This window comes from Ylistrum balloti, unplaced genomic scaffold (assembly GCF_031769215.1).
Source record: "Ylistrum balloti isolate Yb309-2 unplaced genomic scaffold, AGI_CSIRO_Ybal_v1 Utg371138, whole genome shotgun sequence".
NCBI lineage: Eukaryota > Metazoa > Mollusca > Bivalvia > Pectinida > Pectinidae > Ylistrum > Ylistrum balloti.
Genome location: NW_026782624.1, coordinates 273,428 through 283,250, shown reverse-complemented (window position 1 = coordinate 283,250; position 9,823 = coordinate 273,428). Strand labels below are relative to the sequence as shown.

Here is a 9,823-nt window from a genome sequence, read left to right as displayed (position 1 = left end):
GATATAGTAATAGTTTGATTGGATGTTACTTAACATTCAATTTCAAATTGTACATCCAGGAGATGCTCCATTGCTAATGTGAAAGTTTTCCTTAACGGAACGGTCGCCGGGACATCAGTCAAGAACATGTCGGTCGCCGAGAACTCACCAATAGATACTATTGTGGGAAGTTTAGACGTAAGTTATATAACTAACACACCAGGGTACACCGCCGTAAGTTATATACTTAATCACCAGGGTACACTGCCGTAAGTTATATACTTAATCACCACGCGACATTGTCGTAGGACGTAAGTTATATACTAAATCACCAGGAGACACTGTCGTAGGACGTAAGTTATATACTAAATCACCAGGAGACACTGTCGTAGGACGTAAGTTATATACTTAATCACCAGGAGACACTGTCGTAGGACGTCAGTTATATACTAAATCACCAGGCGACACTGTCGTAGGACGTTTAAACGTAAGTTATATACTAAATCACCAGGTAAGTTATATACTTAATCACCAGACACTGTCGTAGGACGTTTATATACGTAAGTTATATACTAAATCACCAGGAGACACTGTCGTAGGACGTAAGTTATATACTAAATCACCAGGAGACACTGTCGGAGACACTGTCGTAGGACGTAAGTTATATACTAAATCACCAGGAGACACTGTCGTAGGACGTAAGTTATTTACTAAATCACCAGAAGACACTGTCGTAGGACGTAAGTTATATACTAAATCACCAGGCGACACTGTCGTAGGACGTTTTAACGTAAGTTATATACTAAATCACCAGGAGACACTGTCGTAGGACGTAAGTTATATACTAAATCACCAGGAGACACTGTCGTAGGACGTAAGTTATATACTAAATCACCAGGAGACACTGTCGTAGGACGTTTAGACGTAAGTTATATACTTAATCACCAGGAGACACTGTCGTAGGACGTAAGTTATATACTAAATCACCAGGAGACACTGTCGTAGGACGTAAGTTATATACTAAATCACCAGGAGACACTGTCGTAGGACGTAAGTTATATACTAAATCACCAGAAGACACTGTCGTAGGACGTAAGTTATATACTAAATCACCAGGAGACACTGTCGTAGGACGTAAGTTATATACTAAATCACCAGAAGGCACTGTCGTAGGACGTCAGTTATATACTAAATCACCAGGAGACACTGTCGTAGGACGAAAGTTATATACTAAATCACCAGGAGACACTGTCTTAGGACGTAAGTTATATACCAAATCACCAGAGGACACTGTCGTAGGACGTCAGTTATATACTAAATCACCAGGAGACACTGTCTTAGGACGTAAGTTATATACCAAATCACCAGAAGACACTGTCGTAGGACGTAAGTTATATACTAAATCACCAGGAGACACTGTCGTAGGACGAAAGTTATATACTAAATCACCAGGAGACACTGTCGTAGGACGTTTAGACGTAAGTTATATACTAAATCACCAGGAGACACTGTCGTAGGACGAAAGTTATATACTAAATCACCAGGAGACACTGTCGTAGGACGTTTAGACGTAAGTTATATACTTAATCACCAGGAGACACTGTCGTAGGACGTAAGTTATATACTAAATCACCAGGAGACACTGTCGTAGGACGTAAGTTATATACCAAATCACCAGAAGACACTGTCGTAGGACGTAAGTTATATACTAAATCACCAGGAGACACTGTCGTAGGACGTAAGTTATATACTAAATCACCAGGAGACACTGTCTTAGGACGTAAGTTATATACCAAATCACCAGAAGACACTGTCGTAAGACGTAAGTTATATACTAAATCACCAGGAGACACTGTCGTAGGACGAAAGTTATATACTAAATCACCAGGAGACACTGTCGTAGGACGTTTAGACGTAAGTTATATACTAAATCACCAGGAGACACTGTCGTAGGACGTAAGTTATATACTAAATCACCAGGAGACACTGTCTTAATTATATACAAATCACAGAAGACACTGTCGTAGGACGTCGTTATATACTAAATCACCAGGACGTATATACCAAATCACCAGAAGACACTATCGTGTCGTAGGACGTAAGTTATATACTAAATCACCAGGAGACACTGTCGTAGGACGTAAGTTATATACTAAATCACCAGGAGACACTGTCGTAGGAGACGTTTTAGACGTAAGTTATATACTAAATCACCAGGAGACACTGTCGTAGGACGTTTAGACGTAAGTTATATACTAAATCACCAGGAGACACTGTCGTAGGACGTAAGTTATATACCAAATCACCAGAAGACACTATCGTAGGACGTAAGTTATATACCAAATCACCAGAAGACACTATCGTAGGACGTAAGTTATATACTAAATCACCAGGAGACACTGTCGTAGGACGTAAGTTATATACTAAATCACCAGGAGACACTGTCGTAGGACGTAAGTTATATACTTAATCACCAATGCTAATAACCAAGATGGTACATATTGCAAAAAAAAAAAAAAAAAAAGGTTTGATAGGTTATTTTAATTAAACTCATGTCTGCATATTTAAGAACGTTGGTTTTTGTATAGCATTGGATTATTGAATTAATGTTAACTCACTGAAAACCAGCAGAGGTCATTCAGATCCACTTGCTTGTTCATTCACATATGCTTTCTTTGGAAAACTATGTAGTTTCGATAAGTTGACTGAACTCACGTACTGTATGTTTACACGAGTGTACTTTCAATCATGTCATATTTTCGTCGTATGATATTGGTTTTCAAGGGGGTACCACTTAAATCTTGGAATAGTGTAGATTTTTTTATCTGACAGTTAACAATTGTATTTCAAAGTGAAAAATAACATTACTGATTATGATTATGTTAACATACACAGTTACAGTTATTGGGATTGAAACTGACTTCCCAAAATATTTCTGTATCAATATCCACTGATTGATGTGTCTTTAGGCTTAAATATCCATATCCTTTTGGGTTTTAGATTGATGACACAACATTCAACGTTGTACAACAGGACATTCCGTTCATAATTGGAAAGTAAGTAAGGAACAACCCATACGGTTTAATAACGACCGTTTTATGTACTAAATGTTATTCAATAGACACACAAATGAACAGTATCTTTTAATACTGAAATTACAAACTTTGCAGTGTTAAAAATATGTCGGTGAAAATTTATAGCGAGAAATTCATCATATTTTTAACTGCAGTTGTTTACATCAAATAACATATTTTCATATAAAAATGTATCTAAAGCTGCCTTGGTTACTCCGCAGTAGGGATTGATGGAACACTTTTAAACGAAACAAATAAAGAATTACATATTTCATTGTAGTGACCACTTGGTAAGAACGACACGTGTGTTGGACCGTGAGAACACATCCACCTACTCCTTTACTGTTGCGGTAACAGGAAAAGTAAGTAATTAAAAGACTTACAACTATCTTTGTATCTCCATTTCCTATCAGATGGACAGCTTTTGTATAAATCTCCTCTACGACCTGATCATCAAAATAAATCGATATAGGAGTATTACAAACTTAGGTATATTGAGAAACAAGTTTTATAAATAGGTGTTTATTTGTCGCTTTATAATTATCTAATCAGACCTACTACTCAATCAATAATTCTTATAACATCGGGAATTTTAGATTTTTTAATTAAAAAAAAAGGAATGGTAAATAAATAAAATGCATAAAAGGTTATCAATACAAATCTTCTCCTACTTCAGATCATCAGTAATATAACTGTTAATGTAGCCATTTCGGATGTGAATGACAATCCTCCAGTTTTCAACTCATCAGAGTACGTATTCGGTTTACCGTCAGGAAGCACCCCAGTTGGAAGTGTCCTGGTAAGTTCGCACTCTCGACATCTACAATAACAGCTGTCCTGAAAAATAATTGAGTTTACTCTTACTGAGATTGAAAAGAATCAGATGTCATTGTCACATCAAATAAGAACAACTTTCAATGTAAATGTGAAATTGGTTTCTTCGACCAATATCAACTGCCTTTATAATCAAATAAACAAGAATCAAGGTTAGGTTGTAAGTTGAGTGAAAAAAAATCATTCATGAGTGTTAATGATATATCTGGTGTATCATACGTGTTGAACAGTTTGGTGTAACACGAGCCTTTAAAATTGTGTCATACCAAGTCACAAATATGATATTCTATTCATCGCATCCAATGTAACTCATTTTCATGAGGCAAAATGAGTTTAGTTTAAATGAACAGAATTTTTTTCGCCGCTTAGAATATTGTCTTTTTTCCCATTACGTCACAATAATGTTAAAAGGAATTTTAAATGTGCAAATAAGGAATCTATATAATATGTGAAATAATAATGTACTTTGCAGAGCTGGTCTATTCTGTAATGTAATCAATCAATTCTTACTACCTGTACAAACAGAGGTAATCATTAATGGTTAATTTGCCATGCAATTGCTGCATCATAACTAGAATTCAAAATGACTAATTATAAAAAGGAATAAATCAACGAAAACCCGGAAATACTTTTTTATTTTTATTATCATTGACATTGCAATTGACTAAAAAATACCTTTTTGTTTCCTGCTGAAAATAACAAATGGACGATTGAACTAACCTAATATATTATGTCAATGACAATATTCATTGTGTTTGCAGGCAACAGACGTGGACCTGGGAGAGAATGGAAATATCTCCTACAGCTTCCAAAATTCATTGTAAATATCTAAACTGCTATTATTTATTGTCCTGCACTTACCCCGAATGAAAGTTTAAAAGATATGTTTGTGCACATGTCGAACAAAGTTATACTTAATTGTTAATCGAAAATTTAATACATAAATAGTTTTTCTTATTGCGCTCACTTCATTCTTGTGTAGGATGTTTTTTCAGAATGTTTTGATATAAAATGAATAAATTCAAAACATATATGACTTGTCTTTAATATAAGTAATTTTAGCGTGTATATGTATCATCACATGCATATATTTGAAATAGATTTTTTTTTGCGATACCACCAGATATGCAGTTGTTATAAATCGGCCTGGTACATACTATAGATGTTCTTTTTCCGACAAACATTTTTCCAAATAATTATTTATGGGATTTATGAAATGACAAATGCATACCTATTGAAATCAAACGAATAATTTTCAATGTCGACCTGATAAAGCAGGGTTTTTATTTAAGAGGTGTAACAAGATTAAACCACTGATTTAGTGATATGGCAAAAGGAAAAGTATTCAAATATGTGATTAATTATTTATGTAATATATTGTAAAGACTTACATTCTTTAATTGCAGTGCTGCCAACAAATATTTTGCTATTGACTCTCGGTCAGGGGAGATAACGCTGTCTGGTGTCAACATACCTTTATATCAATCTTCATTTCAACTTGGTGTGTTGGCCTCTGACAATGGTGTTCCGAAAATGAATTCCTTCTGTTCCGTTTACGTAAGACTATCTTATAATTTCAATTCATGTTTCTCATATTTTAATGATTGAGGCTTATATTGAAGAAAACCACCAATACATTTACTTTTAACTAAGTTAAAGACATAAGCCTTAGACTAATTATGTTTACAATATCAGTAATAGATAAGCTTTTGGAAATAGCGCTCAAAATTATTTATATATATTTTTTCAGTTACTGAAAAACATTGATAAGACTTTCATTTTTTTTTATTAAAATCATAATCATTTGATTGTTGTATAGACTTTGAATATATAAAATTTCTGCACCTAACCTGTATTAATATCTTTCATTTGCTTGGCAGATATCTCGGGTCACTATTAAGGGAAATTACACGGTTTCAATTGGTACTCCATTGAAGGAGGATGTCCTGAGAAGTAGGATACCAACTTTGGAAAGGTAACTGCAGCTGTGGAAAAGAATAAAACAAATCTACTTAAACTGTTGATCAGAAATAAAGAACAAAAGAAAGTAGGAAATGAGTAAAAGCCAAATCAGTAGCAAAGATACTCAGAATCTTGATGAAAATGTCAAAGGTGTTACAGAGGGATACGATGTTCCTGTACCTGATATTTTGCTTTTCGGATGTGAAAAGTCAAACGCACATGAGTCACCAATGAACAATGAAGAATAAAGCCCGAACAAATATTGGATGATGACGTCAGTTGTTTTTTCAGTTAGTTTCAATAGATCATGTGAACAGAATACATTAAAGTTTGTATTCATATTTTGAATTTTTTCCTAATTTCTCCCAATGATTTTTTTATTGCAACCATATACATTTTTAAATACTATCTAGTCTATTATCATAAAAAAAATGTAAAATAAATTCATTTGTGTCTTAAGTAGATTCCATGGGAAACATAGAGTGTTCTGGAAGGCTTTAGTCTCCACAATTTACCGTAACCCCGCTTGTTACCATTTGAATAGAGGCTAAGCTGTGCTCAATTCGATTCATATTGAGAAATGCTATTTACTTGTTTATCTTGTGGACAGTCCTTTGGCCATATTAAAAAAAATCCAGTATGTGTGAGAGTTGACACAAATTTCCATTGGATATGTAATTTTACGAATTTTATTAAATTTTGTGATCATGACCAATAATTATGGATCTAAAGAACGTAACATTTTCATCATTTCAGAGAAATAGGAAATATAGTTAATCTAACCATCACAGCAAAGGTGCCGACGGCTGTTCACAAAAGGGCGACAACCCCACAAGAATTCGGGTAGGTGTAAGAAAATCCAACCAAATTCAATAATACTTTATGGTTATATTATTATAAATAGTTCAATGAAAATGATCGATGCTATAAATTGCAGATCGGTGATCCGTTCAGACCAAATTGTAATAATCGCTTCTTCATCCAAAACGAAAACGCGAGGGAGCAGAAAACACGATGACCAGGGAGCGAGTAGACTACGGCGACGTAATGATATTTTTTCTATCTAGATTTCTTGCTATCGTACTCCTGCATCCTTGCTATCGTGTTTCCAATCCCTCGCACTCTCGGGTGTAGGTGGAAAGATAAAGAAGCGACAATCTGAAAATGGCATAAATGGACCACCATATTGACGCAATTTCTGACCGAGTCGAGTTGGTTAAAGTTTGAACGATCTAAACATAAGAAATGATTAGTGAAATATGTGTTTATGTATGTTTTTGATTTAAGGGCAACATTACAAATATCAGCGATGTATAAAAATGGGACACGAGTACCAGCAAATGATCTTCAAAGGTATGCATCCTTTTATGTTTTCTAAGTATCAACGTCCTGCATATCTCTTAATCATATCTCCGTTGCTTATGCTTAAAAAAGTGCAATTTAATCTAATATAATTTAATCGAAATTAAAATCAACAATATTATCATTATTGTATGCATATGATTTTTAAAAAAATCAAATATCAGTTAAATTAATTAAGAAGTTAATCTTTATATGAATTTTATTAATTAACTTTCATTCTAGAGTGGTGTTGGTTCATCTGTCCGATATCGAGGCACTTTGGACTCAGGAAGCAAATGCTCATAAAGACAATGACAACCACTCTAGCGTGAGCGAGATAGCGTTAATTGTTGTGGCTGGTGTGATGCTTCTTGGAACCTTGATAGCATTGATAGTACTAACCGTTAAGTGGAGACAGTATGTAATCAGGTTTCTTCATTTTGTACCCTGATCATATCTTGACGGGTCATTCCTCCAAACTTGTATTAATCACCAATATCCTCTTACGAATTCGCCCTTCTTCACATCTTTGCTCATCCTACACAATTTACAGCCCCGATGTGTATCATTGATTTCCAAAACAAACCCCCAATACACAATGAGGCAGCATCAAACTAAGCAGCTGAGTGAAAAACGCCGGACATTAGATACTCAAGCACCCCCAGATGTATCTCACAAAATGGATTTGATAAATGCAGCTGACCAAACACAAATATACCTAGACACGTAGACAAAACACAGAAATAAAACAAAAACTCCTCTAAGGTTTTTTTCCATTTCATTTCCTTATTATATTCCATATGCATATTGATGGTTTTATTCTTAAATGGAAGAGCGAGGTGTGTGTTGTTTTGGATATCCTTTCATGAGAAATGGGGAAATCATATTGATTTCAAAAACAGGCATAAGGTAAACCTTTTCACATGAGCTCGAAATCTGAGATCTATTGCAAACGAAAAGGTCATGTATTTAGGATATTTACAGAAATGTATTGCTATTACAGGTTCAAATCTCAGGAGAAGGTGCTCAGGCTGAATGAAAGTTTGACGCGTCGCAGCTCTTTGTATGAATCACAAGAAATCAAAGTGAGGATTGATGATGAAACATCCGACTACAATGGGTCTCTAAATACTCAAGATTTGGAGACGTACGAAAATGGACATCGCCCTTTAGGGGAAACGAACGCCTTCGAAAATCCAGTCTACAAAAGAGACGACTTTGATGAAACAAAAGTGAAGGCTCAAGCTATTAATGAGGCCCTTTTGAGTCTAAACTCCCTGTCTGACCGACTAGATGAAGAGGACCCATTGGCGCCAAAACCGGACTATGAGAAGACTGAAGAAAGTGGATTAAAGAATAATCCCGATTTGGATGAATATGTAAACAGTGTATGGACAGAAACCCCAGGAAGTACCGATTTGAATACGTACGACTCAGTGGATAGTGCTAAAAACACGAACAGTAACCCGTATGAGAATATTGAATTTGATGACGACTTCCCTAGTACGAGTGGTTTTGCAGGATTAAAGATCGATGGGAAGATGATTACTAGTTCTGGTGAAGGACACGAGGATGATGTTTTTATAGGAGAGGAGGACAACAACGATGCAAGATACGAATCAGAAAATGAAGACATACCTGAGGATGAACCGGATGTAGACTATCACCTGAAACAGGTGAGATTCGCTAACAGAGTAGTTAACGCTGATACAAACATTGCAGAGGAACTGAAACCAGATAAGTCTGAACTGGAGAAAGAAACGGACAAAAAAGTCGCGTCAACATACGATGACAATGACGATGATGACGACAAAGTGTTTCAAATTAATACTGACTCAAACAACGAATCTGATTACGACGCTGACTTCCAGGTAGATAACGCCGATGCGTCGATCCGAATGGACGAGGAAATAAACTCGCCGTTAGACTTTCTCAAAAATGACGATAACAACACAGAGACGTTAGAGGACAGCGGGACGTTTGTATTCGGAGGAGAGGAAACCACAGCTTTGTAAATAGCAATCAACTTTTGTGTTTTATGGTTTTGTCTTTCTCAACAAAGAATAAAGCGTTCAAATGAAGCAACAAATGCTTCTGAAATATCTCTGGGCAAGCAGATTTGGATCTCACATCGTTAAAACTACAACGTAATTTAACATAAAAAGCTGATCATGGTGAATGGCAGAAATATAGAATTTGTTGCATTTTTGCGAAAGTAAGAAAGCGAAAATGCCCTCTATTACTTTGCTTGTTATCAAATGGATAAAAACAAAAAGTATCGATTCACTTTTTTTTCGAGATCCTTAGAATTATCATTTCCCGTCGATTATAAATTTGCCTGGAACAAAGTACGTGTGTGATATCTTTATATAAGGTATATTTCAGTATAAAAATATACAAAATGCAGTATTACAAATATTTACCACTTTGCGTGGTGTTACGCGAATCCATTCATTACTTGATAAATCTGTGGAAATTCGTGTGCTCTATATTCCCATGATAGATATCACAGAATCTCGATCGTTGAGAATACTTGCTTGATTTCCATGTTTCATTTTTACTTCATGATATAGATTAACCATAATATGTTTTATCTTATCAATACTTATGTTGTCATAATCTTTTTATTGCGT

The 9,823-nt window shown here is 35.1% G+C and overlaps 1 protein-coding gene across 1 annotated transcript; it reads left to right on the top strand.

Moving 5' to 3' along the window:
* The first annotated feature begins 126 nt into the window (after nucleotides 1-126).
* LOC132561017 (serine-aspartate repeat-containing protein G-like) lies at nucleotides 127-9,205 on the top strand. Its single transcript, XM_060225733.1, has 11 exons — nucleotides 127-177; nucleotides 2,980-3,035; nucleotides 3,334-3,415; nucleotides 3,730-3,852; nucleotides 4,649-4,707; nucleotides 5,294-5,444; nucleotides 5,768-5,862; nucleotides 6,606-6,692; nucleotides 7,137-7,202; nucleotides 7,434-7,607; nucleotides 8,194-9,205. The coding sequence occupies exons 1-11, from the start codon at nucleotides 127-129 to the stop codon at nucleotides 9,203-9,205; spliced, it is 1,956 nt and encodes a 651-aa protein (XP_060081716.1).
* The last annotated feature ends 618 nt before the right edge of the window (nucleotides 9,206-9,823 follow it).